Source organism: Plectropomus leopardus, chromosome 12 (assembly GCF_008729295.1).
Source record: "Plectropomus leopardus isolate mb chromosome 12, YSFRI_Pleo_2.0, whole genome shotgun sequence".
Lineage (NCBI taxonomy): Eukaryota > Metazoa > Chordata > Actinopteri > Perciformes > Serranidae > Plectropomus > Plectropomus leopardus.
The window spans coordinates 28,982,791-28,998,130 of record NC_056474.1 but is presented as its reverse complement, the minus strand read 5'-3'; the positions used below and the strand labels follow the sequence as shown (position 1 = coordinate 28,998,130).

General features: G+C 38.1%; 1 protein-coding gene across 1 annotated transcript in view; it reads right to left on the bottom strand.

Moving 5' to 3' along the window:
* The window catches only part of brinp2 (bone morphogenetic protein/retinoic acid inducible neural-specific 2), a 146,517-nt gene extending 140,752 nt beyond the window's left edge, over positions 1-5,765 (bottom strand). The window contains exon 1 of the mRNA XM_042498336.1: positions 5,380-5,765. Coding sequence (XP_042354270.1) covers positions 5,380-5,765 — 386 coding nt within the window. The remainder of the gene's footprint in view (positions 1-5,379) is intronic.
* Between the last annotated feature and the right edge of the window lie 9,575 nt (positions 5,766-15,340).

Below are 15,340 nucleotides of genomic sequence, written 5' to 3'. Positions count from 1 at the left end.
CAACAGCAGAAGGATACCAAGAGCATGAAGTGGTCCCCTGAAAAGTGCCAATATGTGATGACTTGGCATGAAAATGTGTTGAAATCCCACACTGGAGCAACACGATGCAATCGTTGTTTCATTTTGTGTAAAAATGTAAAGTAGGCATAAAGAAGGGACTTCATAGTGGCCCAATAGCGCAATCTCTTTAAAAATTACTATAGACCTACTCTTTAAGGAAATGTTACAAGTTCTTTTGAATGAGACATTTCGAGTGACATTTCTAAGTAAGGAGCAGTGGAGAACTAAGACAGACACCAGCCGAGAGTTTAAGAGACTGTATTACTGCAAGTGAGGCCGTCACATATCCTCACACGCTTGGCTGACTTTTCCCAGAATAAAAGTTAACAAAAGGCAGCCAGGAAGAGACAGGGAGAAAGTGAGCTGATTCACTTCAAAAGTTCCATGCACAATCTTTTGAAAAGTAGTCACAGTCAACTCCTGTATCGGACAGAGAAGAAAAAAAAAATAGCACAAATAATTAGAACATACTGTATAGTTTTCAGGCAAGTCTACATTCCTGACAGTACAAACGGCCATGGCAACTTTCAACAGGATCTATTTTTAAAAGAGCTCATCGAAGGAAGGTAATGAAAGATAAAAATTCTCAGGAAATGGAAATTCAAATTGCAGCCTCAGCAGATGCAGAGTGTATCTACCACATTTGGTATTAAGTTTGGAATAATGATAATGGTGACAGGGGCCGACATGAACTCCGGACCTGGTGCAGGCTGCACTGCATTATTTATAGACCACACAGCTAACAGCCTCTGGACACAAAGAGACACTTTCTGTCTTGGCTCACAATGTCCTCACTAGCAGGGAAAGTGTCAAGTTTTAACCAAATAATTGTATATTTCATCATTAACTTCATAATTGTATTAACTAATTTTGTTTCCTCAGCAGTACATGTCTCTTTTGTAAGTGATCAGAAAAAAAGAAAAAGCTTAGTCAATCAATAAATATAGAATCTTTGGAATTGTCTTTAAAAACAAAGCAAAAACATAAAAAATGACGGCAGCGTTGTTGTTTTTTTTTCCAGGTTCAGGTGGTCGAATTTTGTACATTAATTCTGTACTGTCTGTTTTGGCCCTCTGTCTGCACTAACCTGAAAATGGGGCTCTTGGCTCTGCAAGCCTGGTCAAGAGCTGTGATTCAGTGTAGTTAAAACAGTTCGCTGCTGGGGTGATGATCTTTTCATGAAACTGGCTGTGAACATAAAAATGTCTGAAAACAATATGGCAGCCAGCTGATGACAAATGATGTTAAATTACAATTAAACATTAAGCCAAAGCACTACAGGAAACAGTATAGCAGCACCTTCCAGTTCAAACTCTCAAACTCTCATATTACAGCTAAACTAAACACTAAAATATGTTTCTGAAAGACTTTTGAATAGTTGATTGGATTTTTGTGTGTGTATATATATATATAACACTTTAGACTCAATTTAGTATTAAAAGCAGAGTACCTGAAACATGCATGAAGGAGAATTAGGCTGACTTGTGTTGTTTCTTTTCCTGTCTTTTTTCTGTTCAGTTTGCAATTAAATAAGACTGTTAAACCATATCTTCACTGTAATGAAAGAGTTATCACTTGCCTGGGTAACGGGTAATGTTTGATTGATCAAATCACGATTTCACTCGGTAGCATAAACTGAAAAAGAGAAATATGTTGTGAATTGCCAGTTCAGTTGTATTAAATAAGTATAGGCGATCAGAATAAGCAGGAGGGGACAGAATGGGTGTTTAACCAGCTGAGACTCAGCAAAGTCACTAGATTATTTGTCTCAAAGCTGACCGGACGTTGGCTGTGATGCACGGTTTGTTGTTTGTTGACCAAAATAGGACGAAGACAAAGACATTAAGCCACTTGCCTTTGTTTAAGCATGTCAGTGTGTGTGTGTGTGTGTGTAAAGATCAGTTCACAATGTCATTTCAACATGTACATGGTATTTTAAAAATGAACATACTTTGTGTGGATATCAGTCTGGTCTCTCTCCCATGTTGTCCAAAACCAGCACTTCTCTGCAAGGGATGATGATGCACAAGGCGCCCTCTAGTGTCTGTGACCACATTTGATGCTCAGAGCAACTGAAGTTTTAAAAAAATGAGAGTCTGCAAAAGGAGGAGGTCTCCGTGTTGGACGGGTCAAACGAAGACAGGATTTTCACCAAGGAGACCACTGTTTGTGTCCCGTGTGAAATCAAAGCCCAACATTGAATTATTTAAAGTAATGTTATTTGTCACATATTTTTGTAACATCACAAACACAGCAATTGAAGAATCGAGTGGACGAGTCTGATAAACACAGCATATTTCACTGCTATGTCTCTAAAACAGAGCAAAAGGGTGCCCTGGGTGTCGGTAGACACTGAAAGAGTTTAACAAACAGGTTGGATATACACAAAACTTAGGAGCACACAACTACTACTGTCCCAGCACTAATGAGTAGTTTATCAATCAGGGACTCAATACAATTCGCAACATTGCTAATTTTCCTAATTATAATTATGACTTAAATTAAATTGTCTTTTACCCATAAAAATACCATAATATGCATTCGTTTGCATTTCTATAAGTGCTATAATAGAGGCAGCTGGAGCATGAGATCAAGGTAGTAATATCACATTGGAAAAAAACTTATATTCAACAGAAATTCAGTTATCATATAATCTGACTAGATGGGTTTAAATTCTGAAAAAAATTGAAACTTCTGTAATGAAAAAAAAACTAAACTATACCGTATCATGTATCATATATCATGTCCGTCTATTCCTAATTTTAATTTTGTAATTGTGACCTGTTCTGAATTCTAATTATGAAGACAAGTGAAATATATTTCAGCTTTCAGGCAAATGTGATTTTCACCATTTTGACACTAATTTATGGTTAAATTTGAAATAAATTGCAGATGTCACTCTACTTTTTAAATGCTGCAGCTGTTCAGAAGTTGAACTTTTTAGTGAAATTAGAATTAGAAAAAGATTTTTGTCAGATTGATGTGTTTGGAGTTACGAGCTGTCGGCCCTCTTAAAATTGAGTGGCCCGAGATAACTGAAAGCTGAATGTATGGACAGTCATGTTTCTATGACCATAATAAATATCCACTATATATTTTTTGTATTACAAGTTGTATAACACTTAATCATAAAATGCTCTTTCAACTCATTCAGCTCTGCACTACATTGCCCCCCCCCCCATAACTCAGAACGGAAAGAATCAGCAAAAAGTCACTCTCACACTCTATTCAGTGCCTGCCCCTCCGAACCAATAGCCGCTCTGCTTTTATCCATTCACAGATTACACTGCAAGTATTTAAATCTCTGACTTTAATCTTCCAGACAAAATACATTTAGCATTCCCTCTGATCCCTGTTTGGTCAATCTTTAAAGAGTCCAACTTTGAACACAGTTTAGTTTGCTAAATTAGCAAAGAACCTCATCACAGCAATCACAGCAGTGTTTTAAGCTTACTGTAAAATCAATTTTCACCCAAAATACAGACACAAAAACAGTAAAAATATTGCCAATTAAATAGCTAATGAGATGTCCAAACCAGAGTTTCACATCTTTCTTTCCTCTCTTTTTTAGCATTGAAAACAAAAAAAAAACATCTTTAATAAAAGAGAAGAAGACATTGCTGTCCCACTGTTACACAAATAATAATCCTGCAGCTCAATTTCAGTTTCTACCCATCTGGCAAATTTTAATACTGATGAGCTGCGTCTGACAATAAGGCGTGTATGGAGTGAAAGTGATACATCATTTCATTACACACTCTCATACGCAGACAGAGCTTGATGGAATTCTAGTGTTGGAGCTGCATGATTGGATAAACAACATCTTGTATTTGCAAAGGCAAAGCTGAAAAGATATGTATCATCACATTGACCTCTATAGTGTTTGTTTCTCTGCTTGTATGTCATCTTCTTTTCACCTTTCATTCTATTTCATTTGAGTACAGTGTGGCAACATTTTTAATATATTTCACTGAGTGATATGTGCTTTAATAATACTCGGCTGCTCAACATCAATAGTGAAATGGAAATATTGACGCCTTCATGTATGCTGAATATTAACTTTGTTCTGTATGTTTTGGACAAATGAATATCTATGACTCTAATCCCTTCAAAGCTGTAACTCTATGGCTAAACATTTCCTTTAAAGGTTCAGTTTTTAAGGGATTTAGCAGGATACACTTGCAGAAATGGAATATAATACAAAAAGTATGTTTTCTTGTATGTGTAATCATCTGAAAGTAAGTTTTTGTTTGTTTAGAATGAGCCGTCCGCTAACTTGAATTGGAACAAAATGAATAAATCGTGACTTGATTTCAAGTTGTTTTTGGACTGCATGGATCAACTCTGATTGTGAAACAACTTATTTTTGTTGGGGTTGTGACACTTAAAACTCAAAAGTATATCCATTTATTTACAAACATCTCTCTCCATTACAAATTTGTGCAAAACTTGAGCGATATTTTCGAAACATAGATAAAACACAATTGCTTGATGACTGCGAACAAATGGGAGTTTTTTTTTATTGATGTTGTTTCCATTTGACGAATAAATTATATTCGCAATTTCAATTTTTCAATTTGTGCAGTTTGAGGGTAAATGGAAACCCGCCTAATGTAATAGGTCTATGGAAAAAAGATAAATGTGGGGGCCAAATGGCATCGTGATGGACCTGGAAGTTGTGACTCAACTGTTTTGCCACTTCAAACTTTGGCTTCAAAGCCAAATTTCCAGTTTCCAAAACATTGCCTGGGGGCTGGATAAACTGAAGTCCACAGTGGCCAGCAAATTTTAGTTGAGAGTATTTAAATTAAGTCCATGGTGCTAACTTTAGCTGAGATACCTAGACAAGTTGGGGGAGTGGGTGAGAAGTGGGAGGGCATGGAGGTGCAGTGGGGCTGCTGGCAGATACACTTGTAAAGTTTGTTCATGTGGACTTTTGTCTGGCATAGAGGGTCTAACAAATCTGACAAATGGCATTTTGGGGAATCCAATATCTTTGGAGCTTGGTCTGTTCTAAGGACTAAAAGTCGGGATATTTCAGCCTCTGCTGCATTGATTTTTTACTATTCTCTTTTAATCTGTCTTTTTAAAAGTGCAGAAATACATCACAGGAGTACCCTGAAGTCATAAGCCAGAAAGGTTGCGAAGCACTATACTTAAGAGGCCGGGCAGGTAGCTTGAGATATAAGTGAGAGCACACCTCTTCCTCTCACCTGGTGAGCTTCCAAATCCTGCAACACACAGTCTCTTTCTGTTTCCCACACACACACACACACACACTTGCGCGAGCGCACACACACAGGTGCTGACCCTTCTCACCTGTAAATCTTGTATCTGGTAGAAAATCCCTGCTGGAACCTCTCTCTGAACTCCGTGTACTCCGGACATCGGTGGAAAGGTCCCTTCTCCGACAGCAGCCAGTCCAGCTGCCCCCCACTCTGCCTTGTGTTGAAGCCCCAAGCTGACGAACTGGACGGGGACGAGGAGGAGGAGGACGATGACGAGGACGATGGGGACGACAGGGAACCGTGAAGCACCTTTCCGCTGTGCACCCCGCCGCCCACTTGTTCAGCTCGGCTGGGCCACGGCAGCCATAGCAACGCCCACGGCAACCATAGGAGCATCAAGGATGACGCCGACCATCTAGCAAGGCAGGCGGAGCCATGGGTGCACCTCTCTTTTCTCATCGGCCAAGGAGTCGCCATGGTCCAGGTGGTGATGTGCTAGGGCACCTAGGACCGGCATTTCTTCTGACAGTCACCTCCCAATGGCCTGAAAAGAAGGTGGAAAGATTTGGCTTTAATTTCATGGTGAGTGATTTCTTTTAATTCACAGTTTTGATGTCTTTGATGGACATTTCTGTCCACATATTGTGATTACAGTCTAAAATTATGAAGGCACCACAATGTCTCCCAAAAGTGGTATTTATCAAGTTGACATCAATCACAGGAGAGTGATTGTTTTCATGTCTGTGCTGATTGTGCACATGAAAGGTATTCTCCCTGCATGTCAGAGACATATAATTATTTTTTACTATGAGCATTAATTAAATGCATTAATCAGACGGGCATCGCTTTCATTTCTCCTAAAAAATTAAATTTTAGTGATGAGGGCATTATTCTTAGCCCCCTTTAAGGCTTGTCATTTCAGGTTTAACAAAATCCAGACTGACACATATGTAAACCCTTTTTCACTCCACAAAAAACCCACTAACACCCGTTAACATCTGGCTATTGTATGTAACAGGAAAGGTTGCAATTGGCAATGACACCTGTATCAAATGACTCTGCAGTAGTCACGGGTATTTATAGCTCTGGTTCGGATGGGCTCACATTGGCAGTGATGGAAACACAACGCCTGGGTGAACATGCTAATTTTAGCCCCTGTACCAGCGGGGTGCAAGGACACGCCAACACAAAATACCGTCTGCCTCCGCCCAAGCAGCAGTCAAACATTGGTCAAAATCAGTCTGTACCAAGTTTAAAAAAGAGAGAGAATAAGATATAAAAAACAAAGTAACTACCATCACATTTTCACTTTAATTACTCAGTCAATTAGACTTCATATGTATGTACCAGAAGTCCCCTCTCCTATACATGCACACACACTCTCATTAAAACTAGAACTGAGGAAATGCTACTCGAAGTGAGGAAACACCAGAGGCAGGATAAAATCTAAGGATAAAAGATAAAAGTAAATAAATATGGAAGCAGATAAAAAGGTTAATAAATAACATAATCGCAATGAAAATAAATAAATAAATAAGTCGATGAGTAATCAGGTAATATACGTAAATAAATAAGACCAGTCAATTTTGATATACTAGTAATACAGTCAAAAAGACAAAAATGTATAAATAAATAATCACTGAATAAATAGGTAAAGTTCAATTAAAAGACAAATTAAGTTCACTTAACTTAAGTGTGCTTTCAAAATATCTCACTATACTTAACTACATGACACTTAACTCTATGCTTCTTTCTGTGATTTACTAACCTTTCTTTTACTACTGCACATAAGCAGGCAGTGGTAACACATCTGAACCTGTTAACCCCTTGCAGCTTTATCCTGCCCTGTCATCCAAATATGATTTTCAGTTTATTTCTGTGTTATAATGAATCTTCATACTGCACTCCCTGCCTCATCTTCTTCAGTTAGTGAGCTCCTCCATTCCCCACAATGCCTTTACTAAACGTCCAGGCAATAACCACATCCTTTATCCACTTAGCCGTGACTGAAGTACTGTACATGACAGGACTAAAGGTTACTCTGTGTTCAATTTTGCACTTTCAGTAACAAGTAAAAGCACAAGAGTGATTGTTTCCATGGCTGTGGGCTGTCTGTCAGTGATAAACTGTGGTCCGTCACTCATTAATGTCTGCCAGGTGGACTGTCAGTGGTTGTGCAAATATGTCCTTGCATGCAAATTAGTTTCCTCATGAGTGTAATCATTTGTTTTCGTAGCAATAAAGGTCAAATGAGAGCTTATGGTAGAGCTGCGGTATTATTCGAAAATTACCTTGATGACAGACAATGACTGACCGGTTCACAATCTACCCTGAACTGTAGCAAACCAATCACCAGTATAAATGTTGGCAGTGTGCACTCTGAAAAACCCAACAAGTTCTCACTTTGAATATTGTCACATGGTGAGACCGTGTTGAGAAACTATGGAAACATTACATTTATATGCTATTTTACAGCAGATATGTTAAACAACGCTGTGTTTTAGGTGTTGTTCTGTTTAGGTGCAAAAGACAACTGATTATGGTTAGGAAAAGATCCTGTTTAACTTATGACAGTATCTCTGTTGCATCTTGGCAAGAAATGCAGCAAAAAAAAGATCAGTGTCCCTTTAATATGTGAGCAAATTAGTTTGATTTCTTTTAAAAACATGGGGAGAAACCAATAAGCAGATATATATTATATATATAATATATAATATATATATATATATATATAATATAAAATGTAAAGACCAAACAAGAACCCACCCAAAAAAGTTGTATATATAATATTATTATTTATAATTTTTTTTTCTGTAACATCATTTTAAATATAAAATGGTAAGTATAAATATAGTGTTCTGGACATTTCTTGCTTTTTTCACTTTCTAATACTCCTCCCCTCTTTTTAAAATACTATGTTTAGGTAATTTTTTTGTCTAATTTATTACAATTTGTGAGACATATTATGCCAAGTTGTTTTAGTAAAAAAAAAAAAAATGGTTAGGTTTCAAAGGGTTAAAAGCTAAACATGCTGCTAAACATGAGTAAAACAGCTTTTTTACAACCTCATTAAAGTTTCCTAATGATTGGAGGGTCTTTAGAGGAGCATGTGTGTGAGGATGCTTGTGTGTTTGGACAGGGATGTCATCACCCGCCTCCATACTGATCCGGGGCGTTCACGGCACACACACATCAGCACAAATCACACTGCAGCTCAAGTGTGAATTCTCGGCGTCTAAAACCAGACTTCCAACTGCCTTTCTTTAGTGGGCGCAGACAAAAACACACACTGTATTAACACTTTCCTTAAGGTGACACTTTACCAGACTTTGAAGCGCCCTTCAGAAAAGTCGAGGCTTGCTCTTCATTTCGCTGTTAATGACTAGCAGAATTGCCGGGTGAAGTCTTCAGAGACAAATCAGCATTTCAGAACGGATATGTAAAGTAGCAGAGAGGATGCTTTAAGTGGATTGGGATCCCAAGTATTCCCTGTTTGTCTTACAAACAAATTAGAGAATTAATTTCAGGTGGATAAATGCAGGCTCAGACATGAAAAAAAAATACTCAGGGCACTGCATTTTTAATTTTCGCTCGCTGTACCCGGAGATTACCGCAGTTTGAAAAGGCAATTAGCAAAGTCATCTGTCAAACGAACGTATTTATGCAACTAAAAGCAGGATGAGAACTTGGTGAATGGGATGGTATGCTGATGTTATTCCTTGTACTGTAAGACCCAGAGGTAAAAGTGGTGCACATTAAAAAATGTGCCGCCTGGTGGATATCTCTCATTTTTCTGTTTGTTATGTCCTGTGAGGGGCCAGAATCACATACTATGGAATAAAACAATCATACATCCCTATAAGTTCTGTTACCAAATTTAATAAAACAAACAACAAAAACACTATGAAATTGCATCTTGACTTAGTGTGCTGGTAATAAAATGATTCCTCTGAGACGAAATAAAGAGAGTTTACACATAAAAGCATACAACAGATGTGCTCAGTTTGTCACTACTCCAGAACTTTTTTTTTAAAAAGTGCTGCATTCAGACAAGTCAAATTAATCAATGAAACTGCTGCTCTGCACATATTTGTGAAATGTTTAAGCCTCTGGGAATTCAAATCACCCCAGAATTTTCTTAATATAAATTTAGGGTCATACATGCATAATAAAAAAAACATCAAAAATTAGGTAGGTTGATTTGGGCGTTGTTATCCCCAATCCAGATCACGTAATATGGATAAAGATAATCAAAAATTTAAAGTCAGGTGTCACTTATAAAAAAATACTAATTTAACATGACAAAGTGAACGCTCCTTTCAATAGGGGCCGTGTGGAAACACTCGCTCTTGCACACTCTGGCACAAACTGGACTGATGGAGAGTACCGTTTGGTTGTCCACAGCACATAACTGTGCTCGCGCTGTGGGCACTCTGTCTGGGGAAATGGAGCAGCAGATCACTCCCTGCTGTTTTTCCAGATACACGTCCAAGGTATTTTTGGAGCGGCCGTGCCTGGCGCAGTGTGTCTCGGTGTGACCGCCCCTCAATGCAACGAGAAAAACTGGCTTTGTAATCAGAGTAAGCACAATATTAAGATATAAAACAAGTACATATTTGCAATAGTTTCAACCTCCACGCAAAATTTTAGTCTCTAGTGCAAAACCTGTGACTAAAAAAGTAAAGCCATTGTTTATTGTTTTTCTCTTTTTATTGAAAACAGTGCAGTCCAGCCAACCAGCAAACCCTATATATCTCGTGTCTCACAAGATGTGTTACTAATTGATTTATTAATTGGCCAGAACATTTTGGTTTCTCTTAATATCATGGTCTATCAGACTCATGGTTTATAGCTAATATCTGGGTGAAACTGAAAACCAAAAAACAATAAATTGTGCAGTGCTTTTTAAAAATAAATTGCATTTATTGGTGAAATAATGTGTTTATGTAAGAATTAAAATGAGACTGAATGTACTTTATCTGTGAAACAATCAATGAAGACTCTGCCAATCACTACAAAGCATTTAGGATGCTTTTTGAAGAAAAATATGGATGTGAGCTGAACAATGGAAGGGAAGAAAAGAAAGGGAGGGGACATCAAAGGTACAAAAGACATGAGAAAGCATATTAAGGAAAAAGTGACAAGTGCTAAGGAGAGGAAAAGAACAACAGGGTAGAGTAAAAAATCTATAGTGGAAAATGTTTTGGAGCAAAAGACCTTGAATGTGTGCCCATATTCTCCTCTGTATTTTCTTCAACTCCCCCCTTTCCTTTCACCCCCTCAGCCATTCTCTTTCTGCCATCTTTTCCCATTTCTTCCCCTTTTTGTTTCTTTTCTCTCTTTTTCCAACCCTTCCCCCCAAACTCCAACCATCCAATCTCAACACTTAGCAATCATAAAAGTGAAAACCGTGTTGCTTTTCTTCCCTCCTTTAATGAATAAACAGCACATATGTGAGGCAGCTCGCACACGCCGGAGCGGGAAAAACCATAGCGGGAATCATTCTCCGAATCAATATCACTTCCGAGGAGCTGCAAGATTTGCCTTTCAAATGATGTTCTGTAACTTCTTAAAACGCCGCCTCTCACAGAAATAAGCGGTCCCTGTAACTGCCAGGCCTCCTTCTCCTGCGAGACTCCCCCCGCTAATTATAAAATGCATAAAACATGCGGCGAATGCCAGCGAGACAATAGGGGGAAATTGTGAATTTTTAGCGCTGACATTTAGTGTTCGCCTTGCATTATTCACACCCTTTTGCGTATTTACCCTTTTCTCTCCCAACCTGGAGGAGCAGGAGTAAGAAAAAAAGAGGGTATGAACATCCTGAATCCATATTGGAGGTGGAGGAGGAAGAGGAGGAGGAGGAGGAGGGGGGTGAGGGCATCCAGGTGGAATGGGAAAATCGACCACGTGTCGCCCTTAAATAACATCTCAGGGACGATGGCGGAGTCAAGGGGGAACAGCGGCTTATGTTTATTGGATTTTTTCCATCGCCTTCACCAGGCTTAGCAAGCAAAGAGTGAGTACCATGTTTGCACAAAAAGGGAGAAGGGGGGGAATGAGAAACATGGAGAAAGCTGAGAACACACAGATTGACAGCATGTTCAGCGAGAAAACAGCTCTTGAAAGAATGCAGCTGGGTCTCTCCCACCAGAACCCCCTCCTTAACCCTTTGACACCTGGTGCAGCATCACTTTGCTGTGCTGCTGTTCAATGTCTTTCACAAGTATATAAACCTTTGAAAATAAATATCTAAGAAAATTGATTTGATTTCTTTCAAAAACATGGGAAAAACAGGCAATGAGCAACTTTGCAAGAAAAGTTCCACAAATTGCAAGAAATAAGAAAATTATTTCTAAAAAGGTTAGCGAAAAATGCCTAGGGAAAACAAAGCCAGGGAAATCATATTACAAAGAATTATGTTACAAAATGACTATAATTTTTATCAGTTTAAATGGATATATACACTTTTTTATCATTTAAAGCACTTTTTTCAGGTCATTTTCTTTTTTTTAACCCAACTTTTCTCTTTCTTTCTTTCTTTCTTTCTTTCTTTCTTTCTTTCTTTCATTCAAAGCTCGAAGCTCAGAGGGGATCGTGCCTTTGCTGTCGCAGCTCCTAGACTCTGGAACGAGCTCCCTCAGCACATCAGGCAGGCCTCTTCTCTGCCTATTTTTAAATCTCGTCTTAAAACCCACCTCTTCTTCTTGGCCTTTGTGAGATGTTGATTTTATTTATTTTATTTTATTTTATTCTTAATTTATTGGTGATCTGATTGTTTTTATTGTATGGGTTTTCCTTGTCTTTTTTAAAATTTGTTTTATTATTTTATTAATTTTATTGTATGCAATTTCATGCCTCATTTTAGACTTATTATTATTATTATTATTATTATTATTATTATTATTATTATTACAGCACTTTGTTCAGTCGGTTGTTTTAAAGTTAAGTTTGCAGGTAATTTTCTTGTACTTTTTACTAATTTCTTACTAATTTTTTGGTTCATTTTCTTCGTTCATTGGTCATTCCCATGTTTTTGAAAGACATTACACCAATTTGCTCAAAAATCAAAGGGTTAACCCTTTGAAACAAGGAGCGATATCACTTCTCCTGTGCTGCTTTCAGACGCCTAGTATTCAAACCTTTGAAGCCATTTGTAAATTGGTGCAATTTCCGTCAAAACATGGTGAAAAATTAAAAAAAAAGGTAATGAGCAACTTGGTAAGGAATATTCAACAATTCGAAAAAAATTACTAGATTTTGAAAATTATTTTTAAAAAGCCGAAAGGAGAAATGACTAGGGATAAAAAAAAAAGCTAGGGAAGAACATATATTCATAATGATCCTTGTTACATATTTAAAACTAAGTTACAGCATTATATAATCTTTAAACATTTTTTGCCAAGTCTTATTTCCCTTTTTTATTTTTATTTGTTTTTATTTATTTATTTATCTTCATATGTTCTTATTTACTTATTTATTTTCATTTATTTATTTTTAAACAAATTTTCAGGTAATTAATTTAAATTTTCTTGTACTTTTCATTAATATCTTGTTAATTTTGGGTAATTGTTTCTTTTGTTGCTCATTGCCCTCTTCTCATGTTTTTGAAAGAAATCAATCCAATTTTCTCAGGTTTCAGAGGGTTAAACTTCTAACCCCGCTGCTTAGTGACTGAGCTGAGGTGAAAGTGGTTCAGTCTCCTGACTCATTGAAGTAAATCTTGCTCCAGTTGGAAAGGGGGGAAATAATACAGGGAAGCCGGTGTCCTCGCCTTTTTCCTTCTCTGAGTCAGACAAAATTACAACTTCCATTTTTCCTCTGCGGCAGAGAACATGAACCTGCAGCAGAATTCATCAGCTCAAAATCCGAGTCGTGCAATTACAGCAGCTGGAAATCCTTATTAGATCTGACACGCAGATGTGTGTCCGTTTGGAGCCACGGACATGTGTATCTGTGCAGATTAAGCACGTGTGTGTGTGCATATGCTGCCGAGCACCTGGCCGGGCCCTTGGCAAACATTAGAGCGGGGGGAGGTCCATCAGCATTAGGAGGCCAGCTGTATTCCTCAACCCCCGGCAGCTCACTACTCACCTCTCAGCGTTTATGCGAGTCAGCAGCAGCAGGGCACACCTGCTACCCCCCTGTAATTCAGGATCACCGCACACTGAGGCCGAGAGGGGGGAGATGGAAAACAGAGAGTGACAGAGACAAGGACTGAGAGCTGGACCAAAGCTTTGCAGAGGAGGATTGATGCTAACGGGACGAGATGACAGTCAAAGAGAGACAAACCGGGAGGTTAAGACGGAGCGACAGAAGGGGAGACGGATGAATCCAGAGGCAGAGATGAAACAGAGTGATGGAATGGCTGAGGCACAGAGGAGATCACATCTACATTTTGATGGCAGCTCCGTCTTTGAGGGGTGTCCAGCAAACTCTGGTTGCAGGGCTCAAAGTGGAGGCCACTGTTCTCTGCTCAGACCTCTGAAAAGGCCAGAAGAATTTACCGGACCTGTGCAGCAAGACACTTTATGTCCCTGTTCACATTCAGCTGTCTCATTTATTTAATTTCCATATCACTGCCATAAAAGGGCCAATTGCTTTATAGCAGGGATACTCATGCAAAATGAAAGGGGGCCAGGGGCTAGTCTCAGCAGCCCCAAACATGTTTCTAGGATTTTAGGAATTTTTCGGATATTAGGACATGTCTAGGATTTTAGGACCTTTCTAGGATTTTAAAGACATTTCTGAGATTAAGGATATTTCTAGGATTTAAGAATGTTTCGAGGATTTTTGGATGTTTCTAGGATTTTAGGACATTTGTACAATTTTAGGACATTTCTGGATTTTAGGATATTTCTAAAATTTTAGGACTTTTGTAAGATTTTAGGACATTTCAAGGATTTAAGAAAACTTTCAGGATTGTAGGACATTTAGGATTTCTGGACATTTCTAAGATATATGGGCATTTCTAGCCCATATATATTTCTAACACATTTTGAGACTTTAAGGACTTTTCTCTGATTTTAGGACATTTTGAAGATTTCAGGATATTTCTTAGATTTTAAATATGTTTCTTGGATTTCATGACATTTCTAGGATTTTAGGACTCTTTTTTTAGGATTTTGGGACATTTCAAGGATTTCATGACATTTTTAGGACTTAAGGTGTTTCTAGAATTTTAGGACATTAGGCGGCTTAGCTAGGACCTCTGTTGGGAGATGACACGGGATCTTGAAAAACAACAGAAATAAATGTAAAACAATAAATATTATTGTGAAATGCTGTTAAGTTCATGTTAATGTTGTTATAGCCAGTTCCTGCTTTATTTTGAAATGGTCTCTCCTTGTGCTTAGTGTTACTTTTACTTCCTGGGTTTTCCGGCCTTGTTGATTAGCTCATGTGTTTCACCTGTGTCACTCACCTGTGTTAAGTCAGTGATCAGCCCTTGTGTGTTTAAAGCCCAGTGTTCTTCCATGCAGTTGCCAGATTGTCTTTGTCTCTGCAGTGTTTTCATGTTCTTCAGCCTTCTCCTCGTGTTTAATTCCCCGTTTTTTGACTCTGCTTGGATTTTCAGACTTTGTTTTTTTTGTGTGATTTCCCTGAACTGATTTTTCTGCTATCATGTGTATGAGCCCCCCTTCTCCTAAGTAAAGAACTGATTCCCACTTTTGTTTTAAATTTTTACAGTTATTACAAATGACTCTTTTAATTTGTGTTTTTTTACAAATGCCATTAAGTCCAATAAAATTCAAAACTGCAAAAAAAAAAACTCTTACATGGTAAAATCCTGAGCTGATCAAGTGGCTGACTTGGCATGTTAAGCTGTTCGGAGAAACTTGTGTGTCTGTGTGCACATGGGGTTCTTTCATGGCAATTTCCTGGCTCTTAATGTATGACTGCTTTGCCACATCTTTGCTCTTAGCTGCAATGTTCAGTATCATGTATCACATTGTTTTCCTCTTTGCATAAAGGGATATTTGCCAAGTGATTCTGCCAATTTCAATTGTGAAATGCCAACATTACTTTCAAATGGAATAATACAAGACTTA